General features: G+C 39.7%; 1 protein-coding gene and 1 non-coding gene across 2 annotated transcripts; one reads left to right on the top strand and one right to left on the bottom strand.

The window, feature by feature from the left end:
* The first annotated feature begins 992 nt into the window (after positions 1–992).
* Positions 993–10,359, top strand: LOC104595683 (putative LRR receptor-like serine/threonine-protein kinase At2g16250). The gene is made up of 5 exons (XM_010256528.3): positions 993–1,780; positions 1,895–3,938; positions 6,745–6,873; positions 8,418–8,440; positions 9,278–10,359. The coding sequence occupies exons 2-5, from the start codon at positions 2,002–2,004 to the stop codon at positions 9,886–9,888; spliced, it is 2,700 nt and encodes an 899-aa protein (XP_010254830.1). The 5' UTR covers positions 993–1,780; positions 1,895–2,001; the 3' UTR covers positions 9,889–10,359.
* A 1,101-nt stretch (positions 10,360–11,460) lies between these two features.
* TRNAQ-CUG (transfer RNA glutamine (anticodon CUG)) lies at positions 11,461–11,532 on the bottom strand. Its single transcript has one exon. It is a non-coding gene; the product is annotated as a tRNA-Gln (tRNA).
* Positions 11,533–14,336: the final 2,804 nt, after the last annotated feature.

Below are 14,336 nucleotides of genomic sequence, written 5' to 3' on the forward strand. Positions count from 1 at the left end.
TGCTACGTTGGCTTTGGAAGAAACGCTGATAGATAATTTGACCAAGTAATAAGGTTTGACTCGATTGAACCGAACACCTAAAAAAACACCTAACAAGTTCTACTCGCCTTTTTTAAGATAGACTAAGAGCGCGTTTGGCAAGTTTTTTTTGATAGTCAAAAGATATATTAAACTTTTGCATGAAGAGCTAAATATCTAAAGTTAATTTATCTATTACAGGTTTTTTTGTAAATCTTTTCGTATATTTTTGTATAAAATAATATGAAAAAACTATATTTAGAGCTTCCCAAAATCAATTCAAAATGAATTTATTGTGTATTTTTGACACACTGACTTTTGGTGTATAAATTTATCAAGAATCAAACTGAAAAAGACCATAGCATAATCTGCCCGATCACACGAAAAAATATGCCAAACGGGGCCTGTAATTCTTTGCCAAATTACTAAATTGCCGCTCAGAAATCCAAATCTCACTCCCAATAATTGTTTTATTAAATTTTCACTTAAAAAACTGCTATATAATTATATGCAGACTACCATTAAAAAAATATATAACAATAAATTAATGGGCCTCGTAGTTGATTCAGAAACCACAATGCACCTTCCAGTTACAGCCTTTACAGGCTATCCACATCACAATGACTGTGAAATAGAAGAAGAGTTGGGCCCACCAGCCCATTCACCGTAACAATTACTCTGGCCTAGTGGCCTGACCAGTGACCAGAACCAGAACACTATAATTATTGAGGGGTTGATTAATTAAAAAAAAAAAAAAAACTAATCACGATATGTCAGATCTGGATGACGGGGGGTCAGGTCAATTTTGTAATTTGAGCAGATGCGAGGAAATGACAAGGGCCTTTTAGTAACTTTCCGGAATAATTGGTTTTGTTGGAGTAGTACTTTTCACTTTATTGCAAAGAGAAAAGAAAGCTGTTAGCCTGTTACGATTCGAATCATCTGATTTCTGAGAAGGGGAGAGAGGTTTGGTTAATCGTTAGGTGTGTGATCTGATCTCTGATCTCCCTTCTTTTCTCTATTAATAGAAAAATTAAAACCACTGCAGAGTCTACAGAGTACACACACAAAAAAGAAAAGAATACTAGTAGTATTCAGTTTTAGTAAAGAGAGGCTCAACCTTTTTTCCTGGGCTAGCTAGCTGGTTCGAGCGGGACTAACGAAGGTCAACGCTGGTTAAAGAATCGGCGCCGGTCTCGCTTCCCTGTCAGCACCAACCACCGATCAAATCCTGTTCTTCTCTCGCTCCGCCGCTTCTCCAACCATCCGACCAGCAGGCAGCAGCTCGCAAGTCGCACCACGGCAGATTTTACATCTCCGGCAACAGTAGAAAGTAGAAAGAGTGGGAACAAAGCGGTTGGGAATAGTTTTGTCATTAATGTCAGCGCTTAAATGAGATGAGGCCATTCTCCGTCTTAATTCTTATCCTGGGAGCAGGAAAAGCGGTTGCGCTAGAGAGCCAAGAGCGATAGATAAACCAGTTCAATCCTCCTCTTCAGTTGTTATTATATATTGTTATTACCATTTTGAGGTTGCTATTATTTGTTTTATGGTTGATACTCTTTCTTTCTCTTTCGTCAACCAAACAAAGAAAGAGAGAGCGAGAGAGACAGATAGATTAGGTAGGGTGACGGGCATAATTCGAGAAATGAAAAGAGAGAATCAAAGATAGAGGATTGAGTTTCCTCTAATTCATTATGTGTATTCTGGATCGGCGTTTAATGAGGAGTGACAAATTCGGCATCAACTCTCGTGCTTTAAGGTAAGAAAGATTTTAGTGGGGATACAGATATAGATAAACAACTGCATTCCTGGTTAGCAAGAGTCCCCAAATCCCTAAAACCTTACACAGATTCACTGGTACATGTACTTGTAGCTTGTAATGGGACGCACAAGGAAGAGATAAAGATGAAGAACACAGAGATGCAGAATTGTTATTCACCATCATCATCGTTGTTGGCAATCTCTTGATCATATGTAAAAATGGCGGATCAGCGAAGTATACTAGAGTTTGCTATCCTTTTCTTACTATTTCAGTCAGCATTCGGGCAGCAGGTGCCGTTGAGTTCCGGCACCGAGCTGATTGCCCTATATAACCTACGCTCGTCATTAGGGTTGAGGAGCAAGGACTGGCCGAGGAAAGTCGACCCGTGCTCACAGTGGGCAGGTGTTCAATGCCAGAACGGCCGGGTCGTTGGTATCAATATCTCGGGGTTTAAACGAACCCGCCTTGGTCGTCAGAATCCCCAGTTCTCCGTCGATGCCCTCGCCAACTTAACCCTCTTGGCCACTTTTAATGCCTCCGGTTTCTTACTTCCCGGCTCCATTCCCGACTGGTTCGGGCAACGTCTCGGAGCACTCCAAGTGCTTGATCTCCGGTCTTGTTCCGTTATTGGCTCTATTCCTTCGTCACTGGGAAATTTAACCACCCTCAGTTCTCTCTATCTGTCCGATAATAGGCTTGCCGGCATTATACCCACAACCCTAGTTCAGTTATCGCGCCTTTCGGTTCTTGAGCTCTCGCAAAATTCGCTCACTGGACCCATCCCTTCGTCGTTCTCCTCTCTCGTCAATCTTACCTTCCTTGACCTTTCTTCAAATTTCCTGTCTGGGCCAATTCCCCCCGCCCTTGGCACCCTCTCCAACCTTCAAATTTTGAATCTTTCCAGCAATAGCCTTTCTTCTCCTATTCCCGTCCAGCTCGGCGACCTTTCTCAACTGGTTGACCTTGATCTGAGCTCGAATTCTCTGTCTGGGTCGTTTCCATCGGATTTGAAAGGACTGAAGAGACTGAAGAAAGTGGTGGTTGGGAACAATTTTCTAGTAGGCACGTTGCCGGAAAATTTATTCTCCAGTCTAACTCAGCTGCAATATTTAGCCCTGAATGGCAACAATTTCTCTGGTTCTCTTCCTGATTTTTTGTGGTCAAGGCCAGAATTGCGTTTCCTCGATATCTCCAATAATAACTTCACGGGTATTATTCCCAGCCTCAGTTCAAATGCTAATGCAACAACCGCAGTGTTCAATATTTCGCAGAATCAGTTCTATGGAACTCTGACTTCTCTTATCGGGAGATTCAGTTCTATTGACTTGTCCTCTAATTATTTCCAAGGCCAAGTTCCAGCTACTCTGCGTAATGTTTCTCTTCGTGACAATTGCCTTCAAAATGTAGAGAAGCAGAGGAGTTTGGAGGACTGTCGATCATTCTATGCAAGAAGGGGCTTGAGTTTTGATAACTTTGGGGTCCCAAATCTAGCCCAACCTCCTCTGTCAGGACAATCGCAGAAGAGCAACAAACAGTTGAAATACATATTGGCGGGAGTGTTTGGTGGACTTGGTTTTATTGTGCTCTTGGTGTTTGTGATAATCATGATCCTACGAACATGTCAGAGGACTGTTGTGGCTCAAAGAGGGATTGGTGTAGGGCCTGTTCCTGCGGGAGGAAGCACACCACCTGCTGGGGTCTCTATTAACTTTTCAAATCTAGGGGAAAAATTTACATATGAGCAACTGCTCCGGGCCACAGGTGATTTTAGTGATTCAAACATGATCAAACATGGTCACTCAGGCAATCTCTTCCGTGGTATGCTAGAAGGTGGAATTCCTATAGTCATCAAGAGGATTGATGTGCGCTCACTCAAAAAGGATTCTTACATGGTTGAGTTGGATTTGTTTAGTAGGGTTTCACATACCAGGTTGGTCCCCCTCTTGGGGCATTGCTTGGAGCATGAGAATGAGAAGCTTCTGGTTTACAAGTATATGCCAAATGGGGACTTGTCCAGTTCTCTGTTCAGGAAAACCAATTCTGAAGATGACAGCTTACAATCTTTGGATTGGATAACAAGACTGAAAATTGCAACCGGAGCTGCAGAGGGTCTATCTTATCTGCATCACGAATGCACTCCACCTATTGTTCACAGGTATTTCAGAACTTGTTTTTCAATTCTTTTGTCATCCTTGCCTCTTTTTCTACCCTTATGATTCTCTATCTTCTGCCTTGGTGAGTCGGTGTATGTTACTATGCAATGGAAACCTTTTGCACTTGAGAGTGGCATTGTTTGTCTTTACAGAAAAAAGCAAAGGAATTGAAAATGGTTTTATTTTTATGCTGTTACTGTGTATCAAGTAAACTATGGTATGGCTTGCTTCTGTAGGCTATGTTTGGTTTGAAAGAAAAAGTAGGGAAAGGTAGGGAAACCTTCACAAACTTTATATATGTTTCCCTTCCTTTTCTTTCAAACCAAACACAGCTGTAAAGATACTTTAAGCATTCTAATGTTCTTAATTTCATGGTATCACAGGTGATTGTTTGTATCTTATAAATTGGGTTTTTGTTCTTTCTATGTGTGAAGGATCACAAGGGGAAGACCTTCTTGTTATCCTCAGGATGGTCATTGACTATGTACACAGTTCTAAAGCTGTATTTTATTCTCACCATTGTCTGAACTTTGTGCATGTCTTGAGGATTATTTTGTTGATTTGTTGTAGCACAAATTTGAGCTAGTTTTAATTATTCTAATTGAATGTGAGTATGCAACATTTTATAACAGTGATATGAAATCTCATTATTTTTATCTGAACTTTTCTTGTCCCTTAGAGGCGAATGAAAATTTGAGAAAAGAAGAATATTTGGAGGTCATAAGGGTCAGGATGGAACATATTATACACACATAAAAGGAAATGGTTTCTTAATTTGGTGAGTTAGGCTTCTTCTGTATAGAATATAACCCATTAATGCCACATTGAAGGGATGCTTTAGCTGGTCTGGATAGAATAGAAGAGCTGATACAAGCATTAAGTATCATAGCAAAAAAAAAAAAGCAGTAGTTTAATAGTTTTTGGTTTTATGGGAGACACTGCTAATACTAGTACATCTGAGCATTCTTAAATGACTAGTTGTAAACAGCCTTGGGGCTATAGAACAAAGGATCCACTAGATGGGGCCATGGGGGGCACTCCAGATTGGTTTCAAGTTCATCCTTCTTAAGTCCACATTAGCCCTATATTCCTCCATACTTTGGGGCTCTCATCACATAGTATTGACTGTTGATAAGTCTCAGGCTGACAAGTGTGAGAACACCCAATTTGAGTATGAGAAGAATGGCCAGTTTGTTCAAGGAAATGCTGAAGGGGTTAGGTCTGAATCTAATCCACCTCTCCATAGACCCTGGATAGCTTGGAACCAGCATTAGATGACAACCCCTTTTAGTTTATTTTTAATAGTCAGCCTTTTTTTTAGTTTTCACATAGTTTTTAAAGAAAGGAATTGATGATGTCAAGCATGAATTTGCAGATCGAGTATGAACTTCCATGCCCTTATGGTGATTATTGGAAATTTAAGCTAAAGTACATGTATGATCTTAAGAACAGGAATATAAAAGCTTGCAAACATTTCCGAAGCCAAAATTAGCAGTGAAAATTCTTGGAGGGTCAAAGTTAAGCATATGTAAGATCACTTTAACAAGAATTCAATTACATGCATGTATATCTAAGCTAAGCTAGGTCAGAAACTTGGATAAGAATAAAAATTTGACAGTTGCAGCCGAAGCTGGATGTTAGTACTCTTGAACAAGCTATGTTGAAGAGAAAAGGAATTTATTTAGAATTATGAGAATGCAATCCATGTTATACTAGTTATACTCTTAAAACTGAAGAATGTAATAGTTAGTTACTCTGGAATCGAAACCATTTCTAAGAATCCTAGAAGAGTTACAAAAGTTGAACTTGAACAGTAAACAAAAGAATCTTGTGTATAAAACCCAAAATTTATGAGGTAAATAGTTTGGGTAAATCATAGTTATGTGGAGCATAACATGTAGAATGGAGGTAATAGATTTTTTAAGTTTTCTTTTTGCTTAATAAAATTTTATAACCAAATCAGTTCCTACTATGTGGAGGGATAATATAACCAACCCAAACCAATTATTAGATAGATCAAACACCTTCCCAATCCCACTGTCCTATTGTCCACTATAACCCGACTTATAGTGATGTTTTCCTGTAGTATTAAAATTGGCTGTTCAAGTTTTGAATTGTTTTTTAACTGCCTGCATAAAAGGAGTTGGTTAGACACATGGATAGGAATTTTGATTTGAAAGTGTAAAACTTCTCCCATAAATATAGGTTGAAGAGATGAACAATAGGATCCTTTTGGACCCCCAAACAATATTGACATGTCTAAGAATCCTAGATCATCTAGATGATTGGACTAGCAGGTATCACCTGTAGTGAACATTTGAGAGTCTAAACTATTGAAAAGATGAGACATTGAGACCCCCACTTGAACATTGCTCAGTAATTCTTTTCAAGACGTTTCTTAATTCTGGTATGAGGTTAATTTATTTTTATTTATTTAGGGTCTGTTTGGTTCATGCGAATAACCTGTATACCTGTATAACCTTTCAAATTACCACTGCACATACATCTGCACTTGCATGAAAGGAGGTGCTCCCTCCATCTGGATGTTAGGCATTCCTCCACCCTACCTTTACAGTCCAAAATACTTGTGAAAGGACACCAGGGATATCCATGTGGATCTTGTAGGAAGTTTATATGAATTTGAATTTGTTTTGTTGATATCCCAAGTCTGGGTTTATGACCTGTATCCACTACTAACAGACTTGTATAAAATAATGGTGAGAAGTGTGTGCATTATCTTGCCTTGGAAAAATATTCCGGCTAGTTGATGCAAGTGCTAAGTTTTTTTCCCCTTTTTGGTGGTTGTAGAGATGTCCAAGCAAGCAGTATTCTTCTTGATGATAAATTTGAGGTGCGGCTTGGAAGCTTGAGTGAGGCTTGTAGTCAAGAAGGGGATACTCACCAAAATGTGATCACCCGGCTGCTTCGGTTGCCTCAGTAAGTACTCTATTAATAGTATTATTCGGTAAATCATTTACAGTTTATATTAAGCTCTTCTCTTTGACATTTCAATTAAGTTTGATTAGAGTTAGCTTTGACTACTTGCATTTGTTCGGATCCTTGGTATGAGGACTTATGGTTTTCAATTGTTCTGTCTATCTATAATCTGGTTTTGGGTTTTGATGAGTTTCCCTTTAACTAACTCCTAATACAGTGTTGTGGCTTTGCTACACAAGTACGGTTTGTGTCATATACTACACTCCATATCCAGAAAACAGCATTTCTTGTCCTTGGAACTTGGCTCCATGTCTCTCAACTCTGGATTCCATAAAATCCTATCGTAAACAGTTTGATAATGTAAAGTTTATATTTACCAAAAAATGAATAAATAAATAAATGAAGTTTACTTTTACCAGACGTGCAATAGAGCAGTGCATATCTCTGAACAGTGTATAGTTAGTATTTTATGCAGAACAAAAAAGAAACAAATTAAGCAATTATCTACTTCATCATTCTCTATATATCTAGGCCTAAAACTACATATTCCATCCTTTTAAGACACTTCAATGAATAGCCCATGGAAGTGAGGACTTAATTTCTGTCACACCAATAGAAAGCCACATTCTGCAGCTGCTGCTCCTAAGTTCTGCAGAAGTGAAACCTAAGCCATCCCAAATTTTCAGAACATTGACTTGGAGTGACTTACACAACCATGTTGAAGTTCTTCCATTGGATGAGAAATGCCACTATGATTTCACAAGTTGTTGGACACACTGCCAACCCCCTCCCCCCTCTTGTAATGACAAAAAGTCAACGGGCCAAACATTTTTATGGATAAAATCACCAGTATCATACACCCAAATGCTTTGGCTGATTTGGTTCTATGAAATGGTACTTCAGACCAGTGTTTTAAAAACTGACCTGGAGGCTGAACTGTTTTTGCCTTTGAGTCAAACAGGTCAGACCATGACATAACAATATATAATATGTGTGTATATGCAATACTTTATGTTTAGTTTATTTTTTATTTCAGTTTTTTATTTTTTACTTAAAAAAGTACTAAAAATTGTGATGTGAGGCCAAAAGGGGGGGTTGGCAAAAATAGTGGGGCAAGGCATCTTTGGTGGCCTTGGGATGCATAAATCTTGAAAAGTTGCCCCAAAATGATATAAAGATCACCCCAATTGGATAACCTGTGACCTAGAAGTTCTTAGTATGTAGTATGTAGCCCATGACCTTGTGGCCAGGTGGAGCAGGTCATCGGTTCAACCACTCAGATTGGATGGTCTTTGACCAAGTCAATGGTTTTTTGTCAAAATCCAGGGGTAAATTGGACCCAGAATCATGGCCAGGTGATGGTTTGAACATTTTGACCATCCGGGTCAATGGCGGGATGAAAACACTGCTTCAGGCTAATTATGGATTATGTTCTAAAGAAGTTTCAATTGCTTAGAAAATTATATCTTCTTGCTAATGTGGTGCTTACTGCTTTATATTTATAATGTTTTCTCTGACTGTGTTTTTCTATTCTTCATATGCAGGACATCTGAACAGAGCCCTTCAGGTATGTACAATTTAATTGCCTCTAAAAAATGCTCTGTGAATGTTTCATTTATTGTCTGGATATCTTTTACCATATCCAACACAAGAATCTATATGGTGAAGTCCATAAATCTTGACAAATTGTGGACTCTGGCCAATAGAAATGTAATTGGTTGAACATTTCCAAGATCTTCTAGAGTCTGGATGGGTACCTTAGCTGATTTAGTTACCTTGTGTACAACTATTGTAGGGATGCAAATGGATCAGACTGGATTCGAATCAGGGTATATCCGAATCCAATCCAATAACACATATCCTAGATCTGATACGATCTGATTTAATTTCTGAAAATTTAAATAAATTATTAAAAGAAAAAAAGCATAACAAATTAACAGTTTATATAAACAAAGACAAAAAATACAAGTATTTTTCAACTATTTTCATCATATACATTAATATATATATACATGTTTTTTAATTACAAAAAAATGCAATATAAACATATATATATATAGGTCAGACTCGGATTCTTTTGGATCAGATAAGGGTGATCCGAATTCGATCTGATTTTCAATTGGATCCCATTATTCGATCCAATCTGAAAATCTAATGGGGGTATCTGAATCCAACAAAAAAATAGGATTCAGGTTTGGATCTTGACCCGGTCCATTTGCACCCCTAAACGATTGGGATCTATACTCATTTTAATATCAACTGGGCTCTGGGCAGCAAATTTAGGGGGAGTGAGGATCTTGCAAATTTTTTAGTCCCATTTGCACCGGGTACTCTCCCTTGTAGTTGTACTTGCATCTACTAAAACTGGTGCCTAATCCCCTTTCTTTTGATTGGAAATGGTCAGGCTCACCGTTGGCAAGCTGTTCTTATGATGTCTACTGCTTTGGGAAGGTCTTACTTGAACTAGTAACGGGTAAGCTGGGCATCAGCGCTTCTGACGATGCCACTACAAAAGAGTGGTTAGATCAAACACTACATTACATCAGTATTTATGAGAAAGAACTCGTGACAAAGATTGTAGATCCATCTCTCATAGTAGATGAAGACCTGTTGGAGGAAGTCTGGGCTATGGCAATTGTTGCTAAGTCATGCTTGAATCCCAGGGCTTCCAAACGCCCACTCATGAGATACATCCTTAAAGCATTAGAGAACCCCTTGAAAGTAGTGAGAGATGAGAACTCCAGTTCAGCACGGTTGAGAACGACTTCATCCAGGGGATCATGGAATGCAGCTCTTTTTGGCAGTTGGCGTCACAGTTCATCAGATATTGCAGCCATTCCAAGCAGCAACAGCAAGGAAGGGGGCAGTGGTTTAAAACGGTCGGGAACAGCAGGTTCTCAGGGAAGCGGGCAAGGTAATGGGATTGACCGCTCATCTTCTCTCAAGAGGCAGTCGAAGGAGATCTTCCCTGAACCGGCTGCTGTGCATGACATAGAGAGACAAGACGAAGACTAATACAGATGGGTTTGTGATTCTTTGTTAATAATACTGCGGGCTTCCATTTGAGTCGAGTGCCTGCTCGTTGTATCCCCCGCAATTTTATGAGTTCAAACCGAGGGGGATCCGGATCTATTCTTTCGCGCTGCTGCAATAGCCGTAATGCTCCTCTGTGACTTTGTGAGAGTGCTTACCATATTCACGAGCATTGCTGGTATGGCGCAAGCAAAATGTTAGGTGTACAATTATGGGTTGTATGTGTGAGAAAGAGAGAGAAAGAGAGATGCCAGTCTGCCGGTGCCAGATTTGAATTTGTTTGTAAGGCTTGTTTTCTTGTTCAAAGCAAGCATCAATTTTTTTTGGCAATTGGTTCTGTTTCCCTTTGAAATGTATATTGCAACGGTTGGGGCTTTTTCTCGATTAAAGGTTTTCTTTTTTATTGTTTTCATTTTCAATGAGAATCAAGGTAGCCAGGTATTCTAAATCTAATCAATGTTTTTTTAACGGGAAAATCTATGATGCGGAAAAGATATGGTATGGGAAAAGTTTTGACCAATCAAAACCCACCCATGAATTTTGATAAATAACACCTGATTGGCTACCATGTTTATGATTTCAGTTCATTGGGTAGAAGTTTTTCAGATATCATATCTTTTCCATATCATAGTTGAATCCTCTTCTAACTTATTACTTGGAGGTGTTTTTTTTTGGATTTTGAGAGGGGGGAAAGTTGTTCAATGGGATTTTAGTTTCTATTGACCAAAAAATTCATATTCTGTTATCATATTTATGTGTGGATGAGGAAAAGTTTATTTTTCTATGTATCACTTACCCGCTCTCAAGTGGATAAATAATTTTACCACTTAGGAGAAAATTGATAACACTTGAATGCAACAAAAATATCCTTTTTAATAATAGACTTTTATGACTAAAATTGTCATTACGTTATTTACATGAAAAATAAAAGAATATGACTAAGTTTACCAAAAAACAAGCAGAATATTAGTGATTATTAAGAAAATTAATATTCTACAATGCCTCGAAAGGTCGTAGTGAAAAAATATGAAGTTAAAAACAAGAGGAAAAATAACGTAATATTCTACCATGTTTATGATTTCAGTTCATTGGGTAGAAGTTTTTCAGATATCATATCTTTTCCATATCATAGTTGAATCCTCTTCTAACTTATTACTTGGAGGTGTTTTTTTTTGGATTTTGAGAGGGGGGAAAGTTGTTCAATGGGATTTTAGTTTCTATTGACCAAAAAATTCATATTCTGTTATCATATTTATGTGTGGATGAGGAATAGTTTATTTTTCTATGTATCACTTACCCGCTCTCAAGTGGATAAATAATTTTACCACTTAGGAGAAAATTGATAACACTTGAATGCAACAAAAATATCCTTTTTAATAATAGACTTTTATGACTAAAATTGTCATTACGTTATTTACATGAAAAATAAAAGAATATGACTAAGTTTACCAAAAAACAAGCAGAATATTAGTGATTATTAAGAAAATTAATATTCTACAATGCCTCGAAAGGTCGTAGTGAAAAAATATGAAGTTAAAAACAAGAGGAAAAATAAGGTCCCACCGAGATTTGAACTCGGGTTACTGGATTCAGAGTCCAATGTCCTGACCACTAGACCATGGGACCTTTGGCGAATGCTTAATTAAACTATAACTATATAGAAGTAAGTAGCACGTTAGAACTTCACGTGCCATTGTCTCCATCATTCAGTGACATTTTAAAAACCATGGCTGGCTGGGTCATTAGTTCATGAAGACATGTCTTAAGCGTAAGCCGAGTATCATCCGTGGATAGTGATGGAGTGGAGGTATTGGAAGCAACCGCACGATTAAAGAAGCGGTTTTCATAAAAAATCGAATAAAACAAAATTCAGTCAACTGACCCAATTGGTTCAGTTTGAAGAAACCGAAGGCATCCCCGGTTGGAAGATGCTTATATTTTACCCAGTATATCCACCCACTTGACCTTTCTATTTCTTCGTAGGTGAAATGCTGTCAAACAAACTTTTTGTGCTTGCCCCTGCCAAGTGCCAGCCAACTTACCGACATTCAGAGCCCCACTCCCATCTCAATGTCCCTCACTTGTTTGGCTCCACTTACTCTAACACTTATATTTAGCCCATGACAGTAATCTCCTGACATCTGTATAAAAATTAAAAAAAAAACCCATAAATGCGACATTACACGTGATGACCGAAGGCGGTGAAAGGAGCAAGAGAAAAAGTAGAAGTGATTCAAACTTCTAACCCTTTGCCATAGTGTCAAGCGTGCATTTATGGTGTCATGGGTGGCTATGTATGTATATTGTAAGGGGAGACTGCCAAATGGCATTATTATAATTACTTAGTATGAATTTTCATTCTTTTGATGTTTCCTTTTGTTATTTTCTCAAAAGCTTAACGTATTCTTTGAGGGGAGGTAAGTAGTTGAGTGAGTCATAAGCATGTAAAGGTTAAGCACAAGATCCGCTCGACATTGAACTGTGTGCTTGTGTTTATCACTGATTAATACAATACAAGTTGCCTTTTGTCTAATTTGTGTGTCTTCTTGTTGCCTTTTGTGTGTTTGCTTGCATTTGTAGGCTTTATCGACCCCATCGAGCGTCGCATGGGGTCTCGTCGATAAGCTCTGTGATAGTTGGTATCAGAGCAGGTTGTTCCTCAACACACATGACCCTTGCATAGCAACACTAGTGGTGGCACAATGAAGCACAATAAGGAACTCATTGACGAGATTCAACATGGCCTTGCCTATGCTAGAGAGACCGATGAGGCTCTAGGCGACGAAGCCGTTACAGAGAAGGCCCCGAAGGGGCGCACGTCCAAAGCAAGCAAGCGCGACAAGTCAGTTGACAAGCTTGCTGCCTTCGACACACGCATCCTTCATTGCAAAGTGACCGTTGGGGAGATGCATGATCGAGTAGAAGAAGTCCACCTGAACGTGGAAACAATTGAGAGATCCATGGTGAAGCTATAAGCCCGCTTAAATGGCATTATGAACGAGGTCCAAGACGTCCTAAATGGCACCCTCAAGGAAGTCCTTGGCACAACATCCCGACAAGAAGGGAGCTCATATCGATCCAACATCCAAGACCAAGTTGATGAGATGAGAGCTGAATGGATGACTATGAAAGTAGCCATGGCCGCTCCTACTGACCTCCGGGCACAATTAAATGAACTAGGAGGAGACATGACGCTCCTCAAGAGATTAGTGGCCATCACTCCAAGCCCCTCCACAACATTGGCCCCTACTTGTGTGAAAATTCGGGAGCCCACACCTTATGCCGGTTCCCGAGACGCTAGAGAACTTGACAACTTCTTGTGGCAAATGGAACAATATTTCCTTGCCACTAGCATTGATGATGACCTAACTCCGATTTGTATAGTGATAATGTATTTTACTGATATTGCTATGTTATAGTGGCACAGGCGACTCTAAGACATTAAACGGGGTGTGTGTACCATTAAGACATGGGCTGATTTCAAGCGAGAACTAAAGTGGCAATTCTACCCAGAGAACATGGAGTACCTGGTGCGGAAGAAGTTGAAAGCGCTCAAGCATAGGGACTTACTCCATGATTATGTCAGAGAGTTTTCAGCCCTTACCTTGGAGATCACGGACATGTCCAACAAGGATCTACTGTTCAACTTCATGGACAGACTAAAGCCATGGCCAAACTAGAGCTCCAAGGCCGCAATGTGCAGGACCTCGCCATGGCAATGGCAGTGGCAAGCAACTCAATGAGACGAGCTTGTCAGATGAAGAAGCCCCTAAGCCAAAAGGCCCATGTGTTCCAAATTTGAGTAGGGGAGCAAGTCATCCATGCCCTCCATACGACAACTCTAGCTTCAAGAAGACAACAAGACAAGACTACGGGAACAAGCCACAAGGAGAGCAAGGCCCTTAGCACTAGTACAAGCCCAGAACCGCTGGGCCCCCACGTTCTTGCTTCCTTTGTGGAGAGAAACACCTGGTTCGCGACTGCCCAACCAGGAGGAAGATCAATGCCCTTGTCGTCAAGCTCAGTGATGACGCAAAGTGATGAGGAAAAGTCTATGTCGGCGCCAAGAGTGGGCGCCCTTCAACTCTTCAACGCCATGGTAAAGAAAGAGGCCAATCACAGAAGGCCAAAGAAAGCCCAAAGGGGGTTGAAGTATGTAGACATCCTCCTCAGCGGGAAGCCGACTCAAGCCCTTATTGATACAAGGGCCTCCCACAACTCCATTTCAGTTGCTGAGGCCAAGCGACTCAATTTGAATATTGTGAAAGAGACAGGGTGGCTCAAGGCTGTGAACTCCGGGGCCAAGGCGATTAAAGGCATGGCTCATGGGGTTGATCTCCAAGTTGGGCCGTGGGCAAGCAAGACTAATCTATCAATGGTGCCCCTGGACGACTTCCAAGTTGTCTTGGGAATGGACTTATTGACATAGG

Source organism: Nelumbo nucifera, chromosome 5 (genome assembly GCF_055504915.1).
Source record: "Nelumbo nucifera cultivar China Antique chromosome 5, China Antique-T2T, whole genome shotgun sequence".
NCBI classification, from domain to species: domain Eukaryota; kingdom Viridiplantae; phylum Streptophyta; class Magnoliopsida; order Proteales; family Nelumbonaceae; genus Nelumbo; species Nelumbo nucifera.

Bases quoted from the DNA above. Each gene is read 5' to 3' on its own strand.
- LOC104595683 (XM_010256528.3), top strand. From the start codon at position 2,002: ATGGCGGATCAGCGAAGTATACTAGAGTTTGCTATCCTTTTCTTACTA. The intron at 6,874-8,417 runs GTAAGTACTCTA...CTTCATATGCAG, and splicing joins CGGCTGCTTCGGTTGCCTCA to GACATCTGAACAGAGCCCTT. The intron at 8,441-9,277 runs GTATGTACAATT...GGAAATGGTCAG, and splicing joins ATCTGAACAGAGCCCTTCAG to GCTCACCGTTGGCAAGCTGT.